Genomic DNA, 25,351 nt, shown 5'->3' with positions numbered 1-25,351 from the left:
TTTGGTGTGTGAACATGTCTTTATTCTTTTTTTTTTAATATGGGAGTACATCATTTGGGAAAACATATGAAATTATTCCTGTTATTTTAGAAACATTTTAGTGAAACATCTTCAGTGAGTTTTTATTAAAATCTGTTGGCCATTTCAATAAGCATTAATGGAGCCACATATAGTTTATGAATCATTTTTGCAGTGAATGTGTATGCGCTTCCCAGAATGCTCCTTTAGTAAGCATGTGATGCCCTTGCAGTGCCATCCACCCACACAAACGACTGCGCTAAAGTGTGTTAGAGCAGTCCACACACACACACAAACACACACAGCTGAATCTCTGGCCAAATTAGTCTTGTTTTGGTCACACTCAGGTTGTGCTGACCAGATGGCCACTCTCTTGGGTAGTGTGTATATGTGTGTTTGCACATTGTGTGTGTGTGTGTACGAAAGCCTTTCCAAATGCTCACAGCGGGTTTGTGCTGTAGAAGAGGAAGGTGCCACTGTGAACATGATGTATCGCGAGTCAGACCTCACCGAACCTCCACACGGGAGCCCTGAAGAACAGATTGCAGGTAGGTGTTAATTCAAGACGCTGCGTATTGAAATCAAAGGGAGCGCTCGCTTTACATGAGACTTCTCCATCCGACACATGATTTACTGTTCCTTAAAAATGTAGGCCTATCATCCTAAAAATCTTACTGAGATGAATGGAAGATCAGGTCGGCATTATTTAGCTTAGTATCTATTGCAAATATACAGCGCACAGGAGAAGCAAAACAATACTGAGTCTTCATTTACAATAACTTGGAGTCTTTTAAAACAGGATGTACAAATAACAGCCAGAATTGCTTTGATTTTTTTTGCAGGGAACGCAAAGAAGGAAAACCTCAAACTAAACATTCAGAGGATAAATTAATATCCTGAAAGGACAAACAAAACACGGTTGGTTCCGCCTAGCTGCCAGATGAGTGCGGATAAACAAACTGCGGAGGGTGCGCATCTGTCCGCGGAGAACTTCAAAGAACCGGACCCTCCTTTAGTCATTGTGCAAAGTTATAACTTATATACTGATCCCACCAACCCACGCAGAGGTTGGGAACATTGACGTGGGTCTTCAAAGTCAGTAGATGTTGACTTTTAAGCCTTAAAAGCAAATGTCCGTATTGTAAATGAGCTCAAATGCACAGCGAGTTCCACAAACTCCAGCAGGACGCTGTCTGAGCATCTGAGCGTTGCGTTAGTCCGATTCGGTTGGCGCCCTGCCTCCTGATTGGTCAGCTCGGCTGGGGATGTTTATTGCCATGCATTAGAGGAATTATGAAGACTGAGATGTCATCTCCAGAGCCGAGCCGGTCTCCAGCGATTCTCCAGCCTCGGTCCCTCAAGACTCCTCTGGCCTTCATCACCAGGTCTTGAGCTGCCATTGTGTACCTGGAAAACAATGGAGATGCGTTCTTCAAAATTAAAGGAATGGTTCACCTAACCATGCATTTACTCAACTTCATGTTGTTCCAAACCCATATGACTTTCTGTTTAGCAGAACTGCATTAGAAAGTCATACGGGATTGGAACAAACCAGTTACCAGTCCAGATCTTCAACCACTACACTCTTAAAAATAAAGCTTCTTTATTGGCATTTATGGTTCCATCCACACTCTTAAAAATAAAAGCAGCAAAACCATTTGTTTCCCCAAAGTACCATTCAGTGAACTTTTCTTCCAATTTTAAACATTTATAGAACCTTTTTTTACTATAAAGAACCTATTGATCAATGGAAAGGTTCCATGGATTTTAAAGGAACACTCCACTTTTTATGAAAATAGGCTAATTTTCCAACTCCCCTAGAGTTAAACAGTTGAGTTTGGTCATTTTTGAGCAAGATGCTAATGGTCTAATCAGATTCAATGAACTCTGCTAAGCTATGCTAAAAGTGGTACTGCCAGACCCAGAGACCGGCTGAATGGATTCGAAAACTGTAAAACTCAACTGTTTAACTCTAGGGGAGTTGGAAAATGAGCCCATTTTCAAAAAAAAAAAAAAGTGGAGTGTTCCTTTAAAGGTTCTTCATGGAACCATTGATGCCAATCAACAACTTTTATTTTTAAGAGTGCATGAAACCATTCCATTCCACAAAATGTTCTTTAGAGTGGAAAAAGATTCTTTTTAGAATGTTCACTGAAAGGTCCTTTGGGGAACCCAAAATGGTTCTTCTATGGAATCGCTCTGAAAACCTCCTTTTGGAACTTTTATTTTTCAGAGTTTAGGCTTCATCAACTCATATTAAAGGATTAGTTCACTTCTGAATTAAAATTTCCTGATAATTTACTCACCTCCATGTCATCCAAGATGTTCATGTCTTTCTTTCTTCAGTGGAAAAGAAATGAAGGTTTTTGAGGAAAACATTCCAGGATTTTTCTCCATATAGTGGACTTCACTGGGGTTCAACGGGTTGAAGGTCCAAATGTCAGTTTCAGTGCAGCTTCAAAGAGCTCTACATGATCCCAGACGAGGAATAAGAGTCTTATCTAGAGAAACCATCACTCATTTTCTGAAAAAAAAAAAAACAATTATATACTTTTTAACCACAAATGCTCATCTTGCACTGCTCTGTGATGCACCACGCATTACGTAATCATGTTGGAAAGGTCATGCATGACGTAGGTAGGCCGAAAAACTCCATCTCATTTTCTCCTCCAACTTCAAAATCGTCCAACATCGTTGTTTTACATTTTTTTTGTAAAGGCCGCTTGACTTAATTTTTGCACATTCACTTTGTAGACACTGGATCGGTACTTCCGCCTACGTCACGCGTGATCTTTCCAACATGATTACGTAATGCGTGGCACATCACAGAGCAGTGCAAGATGAGCATTTGTGGTTAAAAAGTATATAATTTTTATTTTTTTTAGAAAATGGCCGATGGTTTCTCTAGATAAGACTCTTATTCCTCGTCTGGGATCATGTAGAGCTCTTTGAAGCTGCACTGAAACTGACATTTGGACCTTCAACCCGTTGAACCCCAGTGAAGTCCACTATATGGAGAAAAATCCTGGAATGTTTTCCTCAAAAACCTTCATTTCTTTTCCACTGAAGAAAGAAAGACATGAACATCTTGGATGACATGAGGGTGAGTAAATTATCAGGAAATTTTCACTCAGAAGTGAACTAATCCTTTAAAAGCAAAATCCCATTCTCTTGTACATTGCCCATGTTGTCTTCAGGGTTGCACGAGTAGATAGTTGATGCTCAACCAACACTGAAGAACCTGCCTGTGCTGGTCATCAGGGTCACAGTTTCCAAGGAAACCAGTTACCGCCTCTGCCACTTCCTGATTGGACAGCACGTCCCAGAGTCCATCTGTAGCCAGGATCATGACATCATCAGCGCCATGCTCATGCTGAGAGAGGTTATAGACCTTCACCTGTAGAAATGACATATTATTAAACACAAACATGGACGTGCACATTAATAGAATTCTATTTTAATAAAATCAGTGATTTTAGATTCCATAGCTTGACAACTGTAAACGCACCACAAATTAGCTATATATATAATTATAATACTTAAATATTGAATAAAATGTATTAATTTATAAAAAATATTATTATAATATATCTATATTCTTATTATGATGTGTATTATTGGGTAATAATGAAAATGGTACTTGTATATTGTCCCTAAATTATTTATTAAATATTGATGTCTTTTATCCTATTGCTTCTGCCACTGTGTCACACGTTTAACTGCGGTTAAATGACTGAAACACATGACCTCCCGTAGCTTACTGCTTTAGTAACACATTCATCTGTCCTGACACACTCAAACTGTCAGTTTCGTGGAGGGAGTTTTTCATTAAAGCTAAATTTCCATTTAATAACCGACTGGCCAAACACGCTCACAATCCCATAAGCCTGTTAGTTCTTGTCTCTGGTGCATGATCTCAGACAGACACATTGTGACTGAGGAAAGACCGCAGGCGATTTCATCACAGTCGCCCTCTCACTGGTCCACATGAACACAGACGTGTGGAGAAACACCCGTCCAGCAGGTTCATTCGAACTCGTTCTGATGCTTTAGGAGGAAATAAACAGTGAATAAAGCCATGGGAGCTGTGTCTGCAAAAAATTATTCACAGATGTTTTATTTAAATTATTAATTAGGTTATAATATTAATCATAATGCATCAATTATAATAATTATTAAATATATTAATTATTTTGTAAAAAATGTGTAAAAATGTTACATTTAAAATGTGTATAAATCATTACATTTATTCAATATTTAAATAATAAATGTATTTAATTATCTAATATTTAATATATATAGAAAGATTATAATAAATTATAATTAAAACATAATACATACATTTAATTAATTTTAAACTAATACATTTTATTCAATATTTGAATAACATTATTAAGATTTAATTCATTTGACTTTAATAATCAATTTAAATAATTATTTAATTTACAATATTAATCATAAAATGATTCACAGATGTTTTATTTAAATAATTAATGAAAAATTATTTAAGTTATAATATTAATCATAATGTATCATTATAATAATTATTCATTATATTAATTATTTAAAAATGTGTTAAAAATGCTACATTTAAAATGTGTATAAACTAATACATTTATTCAATATTTAAATAATAAATGTATTTAATTATCTATTATATATATAACATTAACTTAATTACACACAAACACATCTATTCAAATAATTATATATAATAATAGATTATAATCAATTAGAATAATTAAAAGAATAATATATTAAAATGCATACATTTATCTGATTTTAAATTAATACATTTTATTCAATATTTAAATAACAATATTATTATGATTTAATTCATTTGACTTGAATAATTAATTTAAATATTTAATTTACAGTATTAATCAATATACATTATACATAAATTATGTTGTATTAAGTGTTAAAAATATTTTTTAAAAATGTACATTTACATTTTTATAAATTCATTTATTCAATATATTTAAATAATAAATATGTTTTTATTTAATTATTTATATATATTGGTTTATTTAAAAGATATTTTAGAATATAGAATAAATTAAAATAATAGACTAGAATATATATAAATTATATATATATATATATATATATATATATATATATATATATATATATATATATATATAATAATAAGAATACATATATATTATAATATTTTTTTAATAAATTAATACATTTTATTCAATATTTAAATATTTGAAAGAGAGACAGTTGGATAGAAATCATATCTGATGCAAGTGTCTGGTCGTCCTCAGTGACCCATCCTCGACCTTTCACCCAGTATTTGTGCACCAGACAGGAAATGAGCGACTCGACCCCGCCAGAGTCCACACCGCATGCATAGCTGACATAGTTACAGAAGTTGCTCAATCGTATAACAGGGGAAAAGTGCATCGAGGAGGAGGACGAATAAGAAAAACAGATCAAAGACAAGCCGAAAGAGAAAAAGCTCGGCTGAAGTGCAGACGGCGGGATGAACCGAGGATGAACTTTACACAGCGTGTGAATTAAAGATCAAGAGAGCTTCAGAAGATTTGAGGAGGAGAGAGACTCGTGTCACTGCGGGATCTGTGCTGCTTCAACACCACAACTTTATTCTGAGGGGATGAAGCTGTCTTAGAGGCAGAGAGACGCTAAAAATCACGATAAACACGAGCACAGGAGGAAAATCTGCGGCTTGATTCTATTCGATTCAGTGCTGTTGTGATGTATATCTGAGGTTATATAACGTATAGAAGGATCTTTACTTTAATATGCAAAACAGACCTGATTTCTGACCCAGAAACCCTTGCAAGAGTACTGTGGTGGTGCCAGCATCAGATGGAAATAACAGTAATTTTATAGGATAGACGCTGATATAGAATGATTCCATATTTATGAACCACAACATTTTCAAGATACTTCTGAAAAACTCTGAAAAGTCTGAAAACCAAAACTCTGAAAGTCTGATAACCATGATACCTTTTCCGAAAAACATAGTAATGCTACAGTAAATGTCCAAAAAAACATGATACCATAAGAAACACAGTAATACCATGATACTTTGTCCAGATACATGGTAATACCATGGTAAATGTCTACACAATATGGTAATACCATATCCAAAATACACAGTAATACCCTAATACAGTACCTTGGTTAAAAAACATGAGAAAAATCATGGTATTACCAGGGTACACAGTCAACAAAACTTGATATTACTATGGTACCCTTTCCAAAAAACAGTAATACTATGGTAAATATCTAAAAAAAACATGGTAATACCATGATACCATTAAAAACACAGTAATGTAATGGTACGTTTTTTCAAATGTTATAAAAATACCACGGTAAATGTCCACACACCAAGGTAATACCATGCATTATATCCAAAAATACTGTAACACCATGCATTATTTAAAAAAAAGCAGTAATACAATGGTACTATATCCACAAATACAGTAACATCATTATACTATATCCAAAAATACAGTAACACAATGATACTATATCCAAAAATACAGTAATACCATACATTATATCCAAAAAATACAGTAACACCATGATACTATGTCCAAAAATACAGTAATACCATGCATTATATCCAAAAAATACAGTAACACCATGATACTATGTCCAAAAATACAGTAACTACCATGCATTATATCCAAACATACAGTAACACCATGATACTATATCCAAAAATACAGTAACACCATGATATTATATCCAAAAATACAGTAACACCACGGTACTATATCCAAAAATACAGTAACACCATGATATTATACCCAAAAAATACAGTAACACCATGATACTATGTCCAAAAATACAGTAATACCATACATTATATCCAAAAAATACAGTAACACCATGATACTATGTCCAAAAATACAGTAATACCATGCATTATATCCAAACATACAGTAACACCATGATACTATATCCAAAAATACAGTAACACCATGATATTATATCCAAAAATACTGTAACACCATGATACTATATCCAAAAATACAGTAACACCATGATATTATATCCAAAAATACTGTAACACCACGGTACTATATCCAAAAATACTGTAACACCACGATACTATATCCAAAAATACTGTAACACCATTATATTATATCCAAAAATACTGTAACACCACAGTACTATATCCAAAAATACTGTAACACCACGATACTATATCCAAAAATACTGTAACACCATTATATTATATCCAAAAATACAGTAACACCATGATATTATATCCAAAAATACTGTAACACCATGATATTATATCCAAAAATACTGTAACACCATGGTACTATATCCAAAAATACAGTAACACCATGATATTATATCCAAAAATACAATAACACCACGGTACTATATCCAAAAATACAGTAACACCACGGTACTATATCCAAAAATACTGTAACACCATGATACTATATCCAAAAATACTGTAACACCATGATACTATATCCAAAAATACTGTAACACCATGATATTATATCCAAAAATACAATAACACCACGGTACTATATCCAAAAATACAGTAATACCATGATACTATATCCAAAAATACAGTAACACCATGATACTATATCCAAAAATACTGTAACACCGTGCATTATATCCAAAAATACTGTAACACTATTATATTATATCCAAAAATACAGTAACACCATGGTATCTTGTTTAAAAAATATATTAACTAAATCATAGTATTACCATGCTACATATTCAATATGACATTACCTTTTCTAAATACACAGTAATACCATGGTACCTTGTTTAAAAAACATTAACTAAATCGTGGTATTAGCATGGTACATATTAGACATGATATTACCATGGTACCTTTTCTAAAAAAAAAAAAAAAATCATGGTAATAATCCATGGTAAATGGTATGGTATCATGGTAAAAATCCAAAGAAACAATGCCATGATAGCATTAAAGAACATTAATACTATGGTACTTTTTCCAAACAACATACCAATACCATGGTAAATATAAGTATCATTGATGTACTATTATACTATTTTGAATTGGACTTTTTTTTTGTCATTTTGTCAAAGCTTTAGTCATTTTATTGTGTGTTTTTGTCATTTTTTTAATAGGTCTATATATCAAGTTTTACATTATTTCATTTTAGTTATTTTAGTACTTTAACTTGAACTAAATGAAAATGAGAAATGTTGCCTTGGCCTTTAGTTAATGATAATAACCCTGCCACACACACCATAGTAATACCATGGTACCATATCCCAAAAAACAATTTGCATGGCAAAACCATGACCAAACATCATGGTATCTTGTTTACAAACATAATAAACCATGGTACTTTCTGGCTAGTGAAATAATGAAGTCATCTGGAGTGTGTTTATGTGTGTAAAGTGAATTACAAACCTCGGGAGAACTCAAGAGGAACGGTTTGATAGCGATGTCGGAGTCGTGAACCTTCAGGTCGTGATCGCCGAGTCCTCGAGTGATGCCGATGGTGGCCAGAACACGAGCCTGAGAGACACAAACACACATATATGCCAACATGAGCCATTTTACTTCAATAATGTGATGTATTTCCTAGTAAAACTAATTCAACTGGATGGTGAAAGTGTCTCTATGAATATGGTTGATAAATAAGAGGGACTTCTAGTACAGAGGGAATTCAGCGAGCAGATCTTTCCCAGAATGCCCCTGCTGGTTAATAATACACATGCCCTCGACCAGCTGCTTTCTCAGACTCCCTCGTTTTGATATCTGCTCCCACCGAAGCCTCCCACAGACGGCGGAGACTCGACTGAACGTTATCGTGCCAGAGATGAGACGAGACGAGGAGGGATCAGGATTCAGAACAGATGCCTTGTGAAGCTGAGACCTCCTCGAAGACGACCGGAGGCCGGTTTCGCTCGTCACACCACACTGATCTCAGTTCAGCGCCACGGAAAGAACACATTAACACCCGGAACATGTCACTGCACTCTTAGAAAAAAGGTTCAGTGATTCCATATTGAACTCTCGGGTTCTTGATTCAATTTTAAAGAATAAATGTTCTAAATGTCTTAAATGATCACATGATACTTTCATGCTTAACAGGTTATTTTCCTTTCTTTATGAGCTGTTTAACTCATAAAATTTAATTAAAATAAAACAAGAATTAAAACAAAATTAACTAATTCAAATAAATCCATAAAATGATCACATGATGGAACCTCTAAATCATTCCATATATGAAGCGCCTGACGGAACCCTTGAAGGTTCCATAAAGAACCTTTTCTTCTGAGAGTGAGAGGAGCACCAGTACGAGTTATGATTGACTTCAACACCACTAATGGACCATTTTTTACATTTCCAGGGCTCTCAGAAGAGGAAATCGTCATTGGGAAAACTTCTATAGTGGTTATGGAAGCTTGTTTCTGCCACTAAATAAATAAATAAAAATGGTAATTGCGACTTTTTATTTCACCATTCTGACTATTTCCTCAGAATTCTGAGTTATAAAGTCAGAATTATCTGACTTTATCTTTATCTCGCAATTCTGACTTTATAACTCGCAATTCTGACTTTATAACTCGCAATTCTGACTTTATATCTCAATTCTGACTTTATATCTCAATTCTGACTTTATATCTCGCAATTCTGACTTTATATCTCGCAATTCTGACTTTATATCTCGCAATTCTGACCTTATATCGCAATTCTGACTTTATAACTCGCAATTCTGACTTTATAACTCGCAATTCTGACTTTATATCTCAATTCTGACTTTATATCTCAATTCTGACTTTATATCTCGCAATTCTGACTTTATATCTCGCAATTCTGACTTTATAACTCGCAATTCTGACTTTATAACTCGCAATTCTGACTTTATATCTCAATTCTGACTTTATATCTCGCAATTCTGACTTTATATCGCAATTCTGATTTATATCGCAATTCTGACTTTATATCGCAATTCTGACTTTATATCTCAATTCTGACTTTATATCTCAATTCTGACTTTATAACTCGCAATTCTGACTTTATATCTCGCAATTCTGACTTTATAACTCGCAATTCTGACTTTATATCTCGCAATTCTGACTTTATAACTCGCAATTCTGACTTTATAACTCGCAATTCTGACTTTATAACTCGCAATTCTGACTTTATATCTCAATTCTGACTTTATATCTCAATTCTGACTTTATATCTCGCAATTCTGACTTTATATCGCAATTCTAACTTTATATCTCAATTCTGACTTTATATCTCAATTCTGACTTTATAACTCGCAATTCTGACTTTATATCTCGCAATTCTGACTTTATAACTCGCAATTCTGACTTTATAACTCGCAATTCTGACTTTATATCTCAATTCTGACTTTATATCTCAATTCTGACTTTATATCTCGCAATTCTGACTTTATATCGCAATTCTGATTTATATCGCAATTCTGACTTTATATCGCAATTCTGACTTTATAACTCGCAATTCTGACTTTATATCACGTAATTCTGACTTTATATCTCGCAATTCTGACTTTATATCACGTAATTCTGACTTTATATCTCAATTCTGACTTATCACACAAGTCTGACTTTATTTCTCAAAATTCTCACTTTATATTACGCAACTGTGTTTATATTTCGCAATTGTTAAAAAAAAAAGTTTTTTTTTTACCTTTTTTATTTTGTATTTCATGGCAGAAACAGGCTTCCATAAGTGGTGAACAGAAACTACAATAAACAATTTTTGCATTCCCATTTTCCCAAATAGCAAAATAAAAAAAAAACATGTAATGTAGTGTTTCTATGACCTTCCAAAAGAGGGGGGGGTAGGGGGGAGAGATCAAGAGATTGATTGACGTTTGGTCAGAACAGAAAAAGAAATTTGCCGTCACTCCCTCAGCCTATCTTTTTGCAATCGCTCTGTCTCACTGATGTAAGAACAGCAGATGTGCAATCTCACAGATTGAAGATTGATTTTTTTGATGGCCTTGATGTTTTTTTCCCTCTCAACTTCTCTGATATGATGGTTCATTCTCCAATTTGGCAAAGATGAACCTAGAATAAGTTTATTAAGTTCAGTTTTTCACCTTTTAATTCTTTCATAAAGAGACAGAACTTTAACTACAAATTCAACTATAAAGTTATAATCAGTTTCTAATCTCCACAAATAGGACTCACAAATGCGTAAGCCAATTCACATTCACAAAAGCAAGTTTATATATTTACAAGCTGCGATTCACAAACTCAACTGAATTCATATTCACAAAATACCATTTGTAAATACACAAACAAATTTACATTCACAAATGCAAAACAATTAAAAGATACAGAAGTATTTTTGCACTTTTCAAATTACAGTTTTTTTCAACTGCTTAACACACAAAATCCTTACTTGTCACACAGTTTCTGAAACCTGACACCAAATCTGCAAAACCATACACTAAAAGTGTTTTATGGAAGTCAAAAGATGAGAAATCTTTTGATTTCATAAAACACTTTTTGCAAAACACAACACACAATTCTCTATGCAACACAAATAAATCTAACAGGAAGTATCTTGATTTCCTTTTTCAAACACAACCATTGTTTCTGTCCGGCTACACATGGGTCACATTTCTTTTCTCTCATACTGAGTAATACTGTATTCACAACCACACATGCTTACAGTAAATAAATAAATAGTTTGGGTTCAATCTTGCATTCGTGTTTACCGGGAATTTTTCAACATCTCTCTGCCAATTACTTTCTTGTACAGAAATGTTTTTAGGTTTTTGAGCTTTAGGTTTTGAATAACTATATGGATATCATCATGTGATCATTTTATGGATTTAATTTTAACTAATTAATTTTGCTTTAATTCATTTTTAATTTTAAGTACATTTTGTTAATTAAACGGCTTGTAAAAAGTACTTTATCACTAGAAAAAAATTAATGCAATCATTTAAGCCGTTTCTCCTTATATAGAATCTTTTTGGATTAAAGCGTTGTTTAAAATTGAATAAAGATCCCTTTTTTCCTAAGAGTGTAGAAAGACAAGCGATACAGGCAACTAAAATCGTTTAAAGACATCATTAACTCTTGTGATCGAGTGAGCTGTGAAGCAGGAATACATCTTACCTTCTTTCCTTCTCCGTATATGAGTGGAAACTTCAGATCTTCTTCCTGAACTGTTTTGTAGGCCCTGCACAAAACAACACAACAAACATCAAACAGCAGCTGAAGCGGCGAGAGAAAACTCGAGAGCGCGTCTGAGACTTCACACTGAAAGAAGAGAGTCTCAGCTACAGAAAGTGAAGTGAATACTGATTCGAAAACATAGGTTATAAAACAGCCACATGCACTGATTTTTAGTCTGTTTCTCACTCAAATCTATTGCATGGACAGTCAAGTCAGCTTTATGTCTATACAACACTGTTTCAATTCAGACACTCAAAAAAATTAATTATTTGAGTTTTTCTGGTCTATTATTGTGGTATCATGAAAAAGGCACATAAAATCAAAATAAAAGCTCACCATCCGTTCATTGTGAAGTCTCGGTACAGCATTCTCTTCCCGACCTCTTTTTTCGTGACCCTTCTGGGAAACTCCAAGTGCGTGAACTCGTTTCCCAACAGTGACGGCTGCAGGTGAGCCTGGGAGAGAATGAAACAAAAGGAAAAACACTGGAGTCTTCCTGTGTAAAACCGCAAACATGCTCCATAATCGGGGATTTTGTTCTTGAAAGAATGCAAACAAACATCCGAGTGCGGGAAAACCATTTTCCAAGGCCAGCTGCTGAACGAAACACAACTAAGGAATAAACACTATTAACCAGGATCAGAATTCTGTGGGAAATCCAGATTTCTCTCACCAGGAACTGAATTCTCTGGCGTTCCGATTCTGGAGTGAAGGAGCTGGACATGGGAATGATCTCTCCTGCGCGGACAATCAGAGCCCTGAAACACACAACAAAGTGCATGTCATATAGCGCTTACTGGAGAATCGTGTGCATACAACATACCGAAGTTCAGATCCGAAGAATGATGCATGACGCAAAATGAACGATAGATACTTTTAATAAACACCAAGAAGGACCAAAACAGACTAAACATTAACATAGACAACACCAAACCATGAACAGAAAGAACAGAAGGCTTATAAACACACAAGGATAATCAATGGAACAAGAAACAGGTGCGTAACTCAATTAGAAACTATGGCAACAAACTACGAACTAGAGCTCAGGCAAAACAGTGGCAGGGAAAACCATGCAAACTTAACAGAACATGACCATTAAACTATGAACTATGACATGAACTTGACAAGAACAGAGTAGAATAGAATTACATTTGATCAATTCTATTCTACTCTGTTTAACAGAACACAAAACCGAATAAATGGAATGTGTGGAATAAAATAGAGCAGACAATGACAATGCTGATAAAAACAAAGCAAAATAAAAGCTACATTTATTTTACATTCCATTACATTTTAACATACTCTACAAGGCTGCATTTATTTGATAAAAAGTACAGTAAAAACTGAAATATTGTGAGATATTATTGGGTCATTCCGTGTCAACTCAAAAATAGGTCTCCGGCTTATGTTTTATGCAATTTTTTGATAGAGGGAAATAAGATACATTTCTAGTTTAAACATTATTTATTCTTCAGACATTCCTATTTAAATGCAACAAGTAATCAGCTGTGTGCAAAGTGAACCGCATTTGGTTTTCAATCACTAAAAATGGGTAAAAATTCAACATATTGATCATGGAGCTGCTTTGAGATCCCTATATCTATGGGATTGAACTATATAGGGCCTTGAAAATTTGGATTTCAAAAGGAAAGTTTATTAAGAATGAGAATCTAGAAGGATATTAAGATATCTTGAATACTTTTAGAGTTACAGGCATGCAAACTTTAGAAAAGGAGTATTTATGGCACTATGGTATGGTATTTATGGTATGTTCAATGCAATTGAGTTGATAGAAAAACAAGAGATACATTTCTAGTTTTAATATTATTTGTTCTTCAGATATTCCTCTTTGAAAGAAAAAAGTATCAGCTGTATGCAAAGTGACCCACATTTGGTTTTTGACCACTGAAAATGTGTTCAATTTACCAATTTACTCTTGGAGCCGCATTAAGATCTCCATATCTCTAGGAGTGAGCCTTTAAAATGAAGATACCAAAAGGAAAGTCAAGTCACCTTTATTTATATTGCGCTTTTTACAATGCAGATTGTGTCAAAGCAGCTTTACATTGATAACTGGTACATAATTTGGCTGCACAGCAGCTCTTAAATAATAGTGTCAATGCAGGCAGATCAGAAGCACTGTTGAATAAATGTCAAAAATACTGTTGAATATCAAATGTCAAGTCAAATGTCAAGTGTCCCCAACTAAGCAAGCCAAAGGCGACAGCGGCAAGGAACCCAAACTCCATCAGGTGACATCAGGTGGCTTGTTAAGAATCAGAAACTAAAAGGATATTAAGATATCTTTAATACTTCTTGAGTTTCAGGCATGCAAACTTGAGGCAAAAAACACAAGAAGTGCTTTTTTGCCATTTTTGAACTGTCACTGTTGGCATATAATGAAACAAGGACTGCTAAAGTCAACAGATTTTACTAATAGACCTACCAATCTCTGTGTAAAAATAAAAAAATGATGCTGCCATCTTTCTGAAGTCATTTTTACACCCCTCTAAATTGGCTCTAAATCTCAGGTGGAAATTGTCATTTACAAAACAGTGTGTTACTCAGTTACTCAGTAATTATACATCTGTGACATTTGATATATTTCATCACTATTTATGTTTGTGTTTCTACAGTAAAAATTTATAATAAAATTAAAAAATTTGAGCCAGGGAAGTTTCTGAAATTTGGTTGATTTGACGCGGAATGACCCTATTACCATTTAAATCAGCTGTTTTCTATGTGAATATATAGTAAAATGTAATTTATTCCTGTGATCGAGACTGAATTTATTTGATTAAAAATACAGTAAAAATCACAAAATATTATTGCAATGTAAATCAGCTGTTTTCTATGTGAATATATAGTAAAATGTAATTTATTCCTGTGATCAAAGCTGAGTTTTCAGCATCATTACTCCATCTTCAGTGTCACATGATCCTTCAGAAATCATTCTAATATGCTGATTTGATGCTCAAGAAACATCTCTGATTATTATCAATGCTGAAAACAGTTCATAGTTTTGTGGAAACCATGATGCATTTTATATTTCAGGATTCTTTGATGAACTTTAAGTTCAAAAAAACCTTATAAATGGCTTTACTGCCACTTTTGATCTATTTAAATTGAATTAAATCTTACTGACCCCAAACTTTTGAAGTGTATGTATTATTGAAATTATTATTATTAATATATTACTGTCTCTTCAGTCTAGACATAAGCTCTCTTAAATGAGAATAAATGAAGTATGCTTTTTGAAATGGTGATGTGGTTTATTCAGTCTCACCTGCTGTCGCCAGCATTGGCCACATACAGTTTTCCAAGTAAATACATCGCCACTAGTGCAGTACATCCTCCAGAGATAGAGTACACCGACCTCTCTCGAGCAATATGAGCGTCCTGAGATCACACAAACACATGGAGACCCTTCATTAAAATGATGTTTAGGAATAAAAAATAATAATAAGCTATTTAAAATCAATGCAATGATTTACTCCAGTCTTCAATGTCAGATGATCCTTCAGATGATTCTTAATGTTTATCAATGTTCATTTTCATATTATTCTGGAAACCATGATAATTCTTCTCAGGATTCAAAAGAACAGCTTGGCGAAGCCGGATTCTAAAATCAATGCAATCTTTTACATGAATGCATCATTCATTCAAGATCTCTGCCTGCCATCTAGTGGCCGTGTTAGTGTAAGACTCACCATCTCTTTGAAGGCGTTTTCTATGGCTCCCACCACCAGACTCTCCTGTTTGATCTTCTTCTCCATGAAGAACCGCGGGGCCATTGTGTTAGGGGACCCCGGAGCCCCCGCGGCCCCTCTGAGCGAAGCGGCCCTGGACAGCCCGCGCTGGGAGCAGCCGGCAGACGGGTGGAGGTGGTGTACGGGGTTCTCCTCGCCCAGGCAGGTGGGCGGCTGGAGCAACGGGTTCTGCAGGATCTCCAGCACCTCCTGGAGCTGCTCCTCGATGTGGAGGTGGAGAAACTTGGCTGCGAAAACGGCAGCTCCGGAACCGCCGTGGCCATCAAACAGAGCCCAGTAGTGGAAGTCCAGCTCCTTCACTTCCTACATTTATGAAAAATCAAATGAACGGTACAGCGGTGGATCTTCATTGTGTGATTATTCAGCATTGTGTATAGATGATTTGATCGATTACTGAAAGAAAAGATGCAACTTTTACCCACAATAGGGTTCATTTCATACAGTTTGTTGTTTTAATGTGCCCCTATTATGCTTTTTCAGATATTAGCTTTTATGTAGTGTGTAATATAGCTGTTTGTAATATGAAAAGGTCAAGTTATTGTCTCTCAAAAGAAAAAAGCAATTCTGAACTGCCTGAAATAAGTCGTCAGTAAACCTACGTAGGTTTGTAACTAATTTGCATAATGCCTGCCTATGGTCTTCATTGGCTGCATGCGAAAAATGGCATCAAATATGGTAATGAATGTTTCATTTTCAACGCGAGCTGTAAGCGGTCGACCGATCACAACAAACTGAGCCATCTGACCAATCAAAGCAGAGCAGGCTCTCAGAAAGGCGGGGTTTAGAGAGCCCGAATCCTTGATCGAAACGTTTCAGACATGCTGCAATGGATATTTTGAGAAAATGAAAGTGTTTTTTGATCTTGGATGCATGTGAACCTCTAAAACAAAATTAGGAGCCTTTAAAATAGCATAATAGGGCACTTTAAAATCTGATGGTGGTATGGAACATCTTTCATTATCAGTGATCCTCACCATGCTGTCGATGGTCTCCAGTATGTCTGCGCTGGGCAGTGAGGAGCGTCTCCTGGTGGGTGTGTAGCTGGGGCTAGACGGGTCTGCGGGTCTTTTCCTGAGCTCCACCACCTCACAACACGCCTGGTCCTCGTTTAGGGCACTTTTACCCGCATTGATCACCCTGTAGAGACACAGAAGATCATCACAGCTACAGGTTCCTCATTAACACAGTCTTGGTATTTCAGTATGTGTGGGTAACTTTAAAATCAACACGAAACGAAGTTCTGTCATGACTACTATCAGAGTGTTTGGCACTGTAATATATATGACAATGTTGATATGTTTAGTTTTGGAGGAACAGTTCTGCTGCTGCTGATGTTATTGTTGTTGGTTATTGCTGCTGTTGCCAGTGGATATTACTGCTGTTGCTATTGGTTATTGCTGCTGCTTCTGCGGTTGCTGCTGCTGTTGGTTATTGCCGCTGTTGTTATGGGCTATTGCTTCTGCTGCTGTTATTGTTGCTGCTGCTATTGGTTATTGTTGCTGCTTCTGCTATTGGTTATTACCGCTGCTGTTATTGCTGCTGCTTCTGCTATTGTTGCTGCTGCTGCTATTGGTTATTACCGCTGCTATTATTGCTGCTGCTGTTGGTTATTGCCGCTGATGTTATGGGCTATTGCTTCTGCTGCTGTTATTGTTGCTGCTGCTGCTATTGGTTATTACCGCTGCTGTTATTGCTGCTGCTGCTGCTGCTGCTGTTGGTTATTGCCGCTGTTGTTATGGGCTATTGCTTCTGCTGCTGTTATTGTTGCTGCCGCTGTTGGTTATTGTTGCTGCTGCTGCTATTGGTTATTACCACTGCTGTTATTGCCGCTGCTGCTATTGTTGCTATTGGTTATTACCGCTGCTGTTATTGCTGCTGCTGCTATTGCTGCTGCTGCTATTGTTGCTGCTGCTGCTATTGGTTATTACCGCTGCTGTTATTGCTGCTGCTATTGGTTATTACCACTGCTGTTATTGCCGCTGCTGCTATTGTTGCTATTGGTTATTACCGCTGCTGTTATTGCTGCTGCTGCTATTGCTGCTGCTGCTATTGTTGCTGCTGCTGCTATTGGTTATTACCGCTGCTGTTATTGCTGCTGCTATTGGTTATTACCGCTGCTGTTATTGCTGCTGCTGCTATTGCTGCTGCTGCTATTGTTGCTGCTGCTGCTATTGGTTATTACCGCTGCTGTTATTGCTGCTGCTATTGGTTATTACCGCTGCTGTTATTGCTGCTGCTGTTGGTTATTGCCGCTGATGTTATGGGCTATTGCTTCTGCTGCTGTTATTGTTGCTGCTGCTGTTGGTTATTGTTGCTGCTGCTGCTATTGATTATTACCTCTGCTGTTATTGCCGCTGCTGCTATTGTTGCTATTGGTTATTACCGCTGCTGTTATTGCTGCTGCTGCTATTGCCGCTGCTGCTATTGTTGCTATTGGTTATTACCGCTGCTGTTATTGCTGCTGCTGTTATTGCTGCTGCTGCTGCTGTTGGTTATTGCCGCTGTTGTTATGGGCTATTGCTTCTGCTGCTGTTATTGTTGCTGCCGCTGTTGGTTATTGTTGCTGCTGCTGCTATTGGTTATTACCGCTGCTGTTATTGCCGCTGCTGCTATTGTTGCTATTGGTTATTACCGCTGCTGTTATTGCTGCTGCTGCTATTGCTGCTGCTGCTATTGTTGCTGCTGCTATTGTTGCTATTGGTTATTACCGCTGCTGTTATTGCTGCTATTGCTGCTGCTGCTATTGTTGCTGCTGCTGCTATTGGTTATTACCGCTGCTGTTATTGCTGCTGCTATTGGTTATTACCGCTGCTGTTATTGCTGCTGCTATTGGTTATTACCACTGCTGTTATTGCTGCTGCTATTGGTTATTACCGCTGCTGTTATTGCTGCTGCTGTTGGTTATTGCCGCTGATGTTATGGGCTATTGCTTCTGCTGCTGTTATTGTTGCTGCTGCTGCTATTGGTTATTACCGCTGCTGTTATTGCTGCTGCTGCTGCTGCTGCTGTTGGTTATTGCCGCTGTTGTTATGGGCTATTGCTTCTGCTGCTGTTATTGTTGCTGCCGCTGTTGGTTATTGTTGCTGCTGCTGCTATTGGTTATTACCACTGCTGTTATTGCCGCTGCTGCTATTGTTGCTATTGGTTATTACCGCTGCTGTTATTGCTGCTGCTGCTATTGCTGCTGCTGCTATTGTTGCTGCTGCTGCTATTGGTTATTACCGCTGCTGTTATTGCTGCTGCTATTGGTTATTACCACTGCTGTTATTGCCGCTGCTGCTATTGTTGCTATTGGTTATTACCGCTGCTGTTATTGCTGCTGCTGCTATTGCTGCTGCTGCTATTGTTGCTGCTGCTGCTATTGGTTATTACCGCTGCTGTTATTGCTGCTGCTATTGGTTATTACCGCTGCTGTTATTGCTGCTGCTGCTATTGCTGCTGCTGCTATTGTTGCTGCTGCTGCTATTGGTTATTACCGCTGCTGTTATTGCTGCTGCTATTGGTTATTACCGCTGCTGTTATTGCTGCTGCTGTTGGTTATTGCCGCTGATGTTATGGGCTATTCCTTCTGCTGCTGTTATTGCTGCTGCTGCTGCTGTTGGTTATTGCCGCTGATGTTATGGGCTATTGCTTCTGCTGCTGTTATTGTTGCTGCTGCTGTTGGTTATTGTTGCTGCTGCTGCTATTGATTATTACCTCTGCTGTTATTGCCGCTGCTGCTATTGTTGCTATTGGTTATTACCGCTGCTGTTATTGCTGCTGCTGCTATTGCCGCTGCTGCTATTGTTGCTATTGGTTATTACCGCTGCTGTTATTGCTGCTGCTGTTATTGCTGCTGCTGCTGCTGTTGGTTATTGCCGCTGTTGTTATGGGCTATTGCTTCTGCTGCTGTTATTGTTGCTGCCGCTGTTGGTTATTGTTGCTGCTGCTGCTATTGGTTATTACCGCTGCTGTTATTGCCGCTGCTGCTATTGTTGCTATTGGTTATTACCGCTGCTGTTATTGCTGCTGCTGCTATTGCTGCTGCTGCTATTGTTGCTGCTGCTATTGTTGCTATTGGTTATTACCGCTGCTGTTATTGCTGCTATTGCTGCTGCTGCTATTGTTGCTGCTGCTGCTATTGGTTATTACCGCTGCTGTTATTGCTGCTGCTATTGGTTATTACCGCTGCTGTTATTGCTGCTGCTATTGGTTATTACCACTGCTGTTATTGCTGCTGCTATTGGTTATTACCGCTGCTGTTATTGCTGCTGCTGTTGGTTATTGCCGCTGATGTTATGGGCTATTGCTTCTGCTGCTGTTATTATTGCTGCTGCTATGTATTTATTAATTCATTTTATTTATTTGTTTAGTTAACAGGGACATTGCACATTAATAAAACATTTCTGTAAATGCACCAGAATTAGCCAAAGGCCTATTTTTCATCTGTAGTCCCTGGACAGAATGTTACAAGTCACCCTAGAAAGAAATATGTGGTTAAAATACATGCCAGTATAATTTAAACAACTCTGTATAATACAATCTCCTCTTAACACACATTTTGTGGAGTGATAAGCAGTGATAAGCAACTTGATATTGTCCATGGGGAATTGATTGGATGGTTATGCTATTAGTGGATCTCATTTGAGTGACAGATTGCCCCGCCCTTTTGCCGGTAAACTCGTCATCAGAGGAGAGAAGAGGGAGGGGAAGTTATTTTGATTCAAGATTACGAGGCACATGAATTAAAAAATGATGTGCACAGATAAAATTTTGACGTCATGACGTCAGCCTTTCATACTGACAAACATTTGGCATATTGATGATGGAGTAGTTAATCTTGCTTGTTTAAATCTACAACCTTCATCAGGTCTTCATCAAAAAAAGCTTTTTGAGCTCCTAAACGCTTCTTGATGATGCCATCATCTCCTCAGAAGAGTCACAGCGTGAGTCTAAAGAGCACAGGGCAGCATGACGCTCCCTCATGAGCATCTGATAATCGCCCCCATCACAACAGGGTTTCCACGGAAACTGATTTCTGCATCCTCATTTGTTAATGAGGATCTAACACGGTTCATACAGTCCACACCGTGTCATATCATTCAGAAAGGACATTTGTGACGTCTCGTTCATGTTGCTGGAAATGCTGTGAAAATGTGAATGGATTCAAGGAACAATATTTCTCACAACCAATCAGATTTCAGGGTCAGGTCATTTTATGGTTAGGGTTTTTGCCAATGATTGTTTGACTGTTGTTTCAGGATGTTCTACTTGACGAAATGACATTGTGTTTGTCATGTAAAGCCTTGTGTTAAATGTTCAGTGCACATTCATTTCATCACATCTGCTGCACAAGAAAAAATAAAAATAAAGCAACTTTGACTACATAACATAGATCAACAATTATCAAGATAGACAGATAGATAGATAGGTCTAAAAGCATAAACATCAACTCTCGTTGTGTTTAAGGTCATTAGCTCTGGTTAATAATCTACTGCTCAAGTTAAACATCCACATCAGATAAGTGGACATTAAGCATGAGACCGCAGGACCCTGAGGACATGAAGAACCGCTGAGGCAGTGAATGTTTTCCTGCTCTTATCATCAGAGAGGAGGCTGGTCATGTGACCAAGCATTCGACAGCTCTTTCCCACTGAATCTCACTTCTCTAGACCAACATCAGGAAGGGAAGTGAATCACACTTTAACATCCTCATATCAGAGAGTTAAAGGTGAAATAAACATTTTGAAGATAAAGTATATAAAGAATGAAGTATATTCCCTATTCATTGACTTTGCAAAAAATCCCATGAGGAATGACAATCAAATCACTATTAGAGGTTATACAAAAAATGTTATGCTTATTGCAAAATATTTATATTGTAGTTGTCATTCTTGTAAGTTGCAGTGTCGTTTTTTTAAAAGGTTAGTTCACCCAAAAATGAAATTTCTGTCATTTATTACTCACCCTCATGCCGTTCCACACCCATAGGACCTTCGTTAATCTTCAGAACACAAATTAAGATATTTTTGATGAAATTTGATGGCTCAGTGAGGCCTGCATAGCCAGAATCGGAGCATAATGAATCAGTGTATCGGATCAGCTGTTCGGAGCGCCAAAGTCACGTGATTTCAGCAGTTTGGCGGTTTGACACGCGATCCGAATCATGATTCGACACAAAAGATTCATTATGCTCTGAAGCTTCATGAATCAGTGTTTTGAAATCGGCCATCACTAAATAAGTCCTTATTTTGTTTTATTGGCACACCAAAAATATTCTTGTCGCTTTATAATATTAATATTGAACCACTGTACTCACATGAACCGATTTAAATATGTTTTTAGTACATTAATGGATCTTGAGAGAGGAAATGTCATTGCTGGCTATGGAGGCCTCGGATTTCATCAAAAATATCTTAATTTGTGTTCTGAAGATTAATGAAGGTCTTACGGGTGTGGAACGGCATGAGGGTGAGTAATTAATGACAGAATTTTCATTTTTGGGGGAACTAACCCTTTAACTATAACTATTAAAAATAGTTTTCAGTAATTGAAATAAAGTATAAAATAAAATATAAATATTAGATTTAAAAAAAACTAAAATTACTAACACTGGAATAAAAGTAAATTAAAATTATTTATTAAAAAATAATAACAATATCAAAAACATAAAATTACTTAGACTTAGTTTTGAAAATATAAAAATAAAGGCTAATTCAAAATATTAATAAATACTATAATAGCATTATATTAATAATACTAAAATAACACTGGTGCGAAATATAGGTCAGTGTATTGATCATCTCACTGTCATATTAATCACAGCTTTGGTTTAATATTTTCTATCAGAGTATGATTTCAGCCTGTCTGAAATCTTATCTCAATGCGGTGATACTACAGTCTGTATACTAGGACAGTTGATCTGAATCAGATTATGATATAATGCGCAACATGCGCGCATGCGCCCTGCTAAACCTGCATGGAAATGAAAGTATGGATGTGTGTCATGGATCTTTCATTCTCTATTCCTCATGTGATTATCATCATGAGAACACAAACATTCCCCGCAGAATCCGCGCGCTCAAATCAGCGATCACGAGCGCGTCTGTAGGCTATATACTCACTCCGCGTATCCGGTGGCCCAGGGCAGCTTCATCTCCTTGAGGATGAGGATGGGTCTGGAGATATGATCCGCCGAGCACTCCACCTCGTCCGGAGACAGCGCGAGGAAATCCGGCCTGCTGTACTGGAACCGGGGCGGCAGATCCGGATGGTTCTCGTGCGCGTTGGCACCCGAAGCCATGATGCCGCCGATGATGTTGGAGACGGCGGACCGCACGCGTGTCATCATCATGATGATGTTAGAGATGATGATGATGATGGTGGTGGTGATGATGGTGGTGGTGTGTGGTCACAGGCTGTAGTGCGGGCACGCGCACTGGACGCCGGTACTCAAACGCAGCGCAGCCCGAGCGCACCTTCAGTAACTGAACGGAACTGAACCCTGGATGACGTCATCAAACCATTGGCGACTTTGACCCTCACATTTATTTTACTTCCTCCTTGATGTACGTGTAAAAAAAAAACTGGATTGTTCCTTTTATATGTCTCTCCATCAAGAATAAATATTTTACCATGGTATTTTTACATTGGAGTACATTGGAGTGCCATATAAATATGGTACTGAAATTCAAAGTACCATCTAATACTATCACTGTACCATGGTAAATCAAAGTGGCAGGTATTAATGTTGCAAAGATTATGCATAATTCAACTAGCCCTAAACCAAACCTTAATCGTACCCTGTTATTATTATGATTCAGTGCTTAAAAATATAATTACAATGCAACAATGACAAACTTTATGTTGGCTTGAGAAAGCCTACCTAGTAGCCAAAAAGTTTAAAGTAGTTTTAAAAGCTTGAAGTTTGAAGGTTTTGAAGTTTTAAACAGTTTTTAAGGTTTTAAGGCCATGCTGTTTGCTATGGTGTTCTGTGTGGATTCAATGGCACTGCTACACAGTTGCTAGGGTGTGCAGGGTGGTTGCTAGGGTATTCTGGTTGGTTGCTAAGGTGTTACTATGTGGTTGCTAGGGTACTAGAGGTGGTTGCTAGGGTGCTGCTAAGTGGTTGCTAAGGTGCTGCTATGGGGTTGCTAGGGAATTCTGGGTGGTTACTAGGGTACTCGGGGTGGTTGCTAAGGTGTTTCTTTGAGAAATATATATATATATATATATATATATATATATATATATATATATATATATATATATATATAATTACAATGTAACAATGACAAACTTTATGTTGGCTTGAGAAAGCCTAGCTAGTAGCCAGAAAGTTTAAAGTAGTTTTAAAAGCTTGAAGTTAAAAGGTTTTGAAGTAGTTTTAAACAGTTTAAACAGGCCATGCTGTTTGCTATGGTGTTCTATGTGGATTCAAGGGCATTGCTACACAGTTGCTAGGTTGTTGCTATGTGGTTGCTAGGGTACTAAAGGTTGCTAAGGTGTTGCTATTCAGTTGCTCGAGTAATCGGAGTGGTTGCTAAGGTGTTTCTTTGAGGTTGCTAGGGTATTCTGGTTGGTCGCTAGGCAGTTACTAGGGTATTCTGCATGGTTGCTATGAAGTTGCTAGGGTGTGCAAGCTAGTTGGTAGGGTGTTGCTAGGATACTCGGGGTGGTTACTAGCGCGTTGATATGCTGTTGCTAAGGTATTCAGGGTGGTCGCTAGGATGTTGCTTTGCAGTTGCTAGGGTACTCTGGGTAGCTGTAGGGTGTTGGTATGCGGTAGAGTATTAGTGATTGGTAGATAGAGAGATAGATAACATAATAAAGTGTAAAAAATAAACAAAATCAAACAAAATAAAATCAATTCATATCAGTCAACAATCAACAAAACAAACTACAATAGAGCATAATTTAAATAAATATTTAAAGTTTTAGATAACAGATATGAAAAAGAGGAATTACTTTTAATAATCAGTATAGTGGATAATTTAATATTTAAGATCTTCTATGAAATATCATTGAAAGTTCAGTCTGTGTCAGCAAATATATAAATTTGTTCATATGCTTTATGATTTATTCAGCATGCATATCAGACTTTAAAAAGTGCTTTATCTCTCCAACTTTAGCCGATTTAATTTTGTGTGTCCAATATAGAACTGTTTAAACAACATCATACTCAACAACTGTTTCAATAATCCCAGGGGATTATAGGATTTGCGCAGAATCACTAGAAATGCCATCTGTTATAACTGTTATCTGACTAACATGAATCACAAATCAGCCTGTAATCCATCCCAACAACCAAAGCAACACAGATAATTAAACGAATAGTTGCTCTGATGAAAAATAGCGCTATTTACTCACCCTCGTGTTGTTCAAACCAGACAAGGGTTGTGCGCTATATTTCTCTGAGG

General features: G+C 36.8%; 1 protein-coding gene across 1 annotated transcript; it reads right to left on the bottom strand.

The window, feature by feature from the left end:
• ppm1h (protein phosphatase, Mg2+/Mn2+ dependent, 1H) lies at positions 1-23,430 on the bottom strand. Its single transcript, XM_048159464.1, has 10 exons — positions 23,057-23,430; positions 16,928-17,090; positions 15,894-16,256; positions 15,470-15,582; positions 12,857-12,941; positions 12,520-12,638; positions 12,124-12,187; positions 8,420-8,527; positions 3,264-3,415; positions 1-1,425 (listed from the first exon to the last, which is right to left on the bottom strand). Exons 1-10 carry the CDS (start codon positions 23,284-23,286, stop codon positions 1,269-1,271), a joined length of 1,554 nt encoding a protein of 517 aa, XP_048015421.1. The 5' UTR covers positions 23,287-23,430; the 3' UTR covers positions 1-1,268.
• Between the last annotated feature and the right edge of the window lie 1,921 nt (positions 23,431-25,351).

This window comes from Megalobrama amblycephala, linkage group LG15 (genome assembly GCF_018812025.1).
Source record: "Megalobrama amblycephala isolate DHTTF-2021 linkage group LG15, ASM1881202v1, whole genome shotgun sequence".
Taxonomy (NCBI): Eukaryota; Metazoa; Chordata; class Actinopteri; order Cypriniformes; family Xenocyprididae; genus Megalobrama; species Megalobrama amblycephala.
Note: the sequence above shows the minus strand (reverse complement) of the source record. Positions and strands in the feature narration are given on the sequence as shown.

What these genes read in the sequence shown, in the direction of transcription:
- ppm1h (XM_048159464.1), bottom strand. Translation starts at nt 23,286, where the DNA reads ATGATGATGACACGCGTGCGGTCCGCCGTCTCCAACATCATCGGCGGC. An exon ending in AAAACGCCTTCAAAGAGATG is followed by an intron (nt 15,583 to 15,893) that starts GTGAGTCTTACA and finishes GTGTGATCTCAG; the next exon opens with GACGCTCATATTGCTCGAGA. An exon ending in GCCAATGCTGGCGACAGCAG is followed by an intron (nt 12,942 to 15,469) that starts GTGAGACTGAAT and finishes TGTGTGTTTCAG; the next exon opens with GGCTCTGATTGTCCGCGCAG.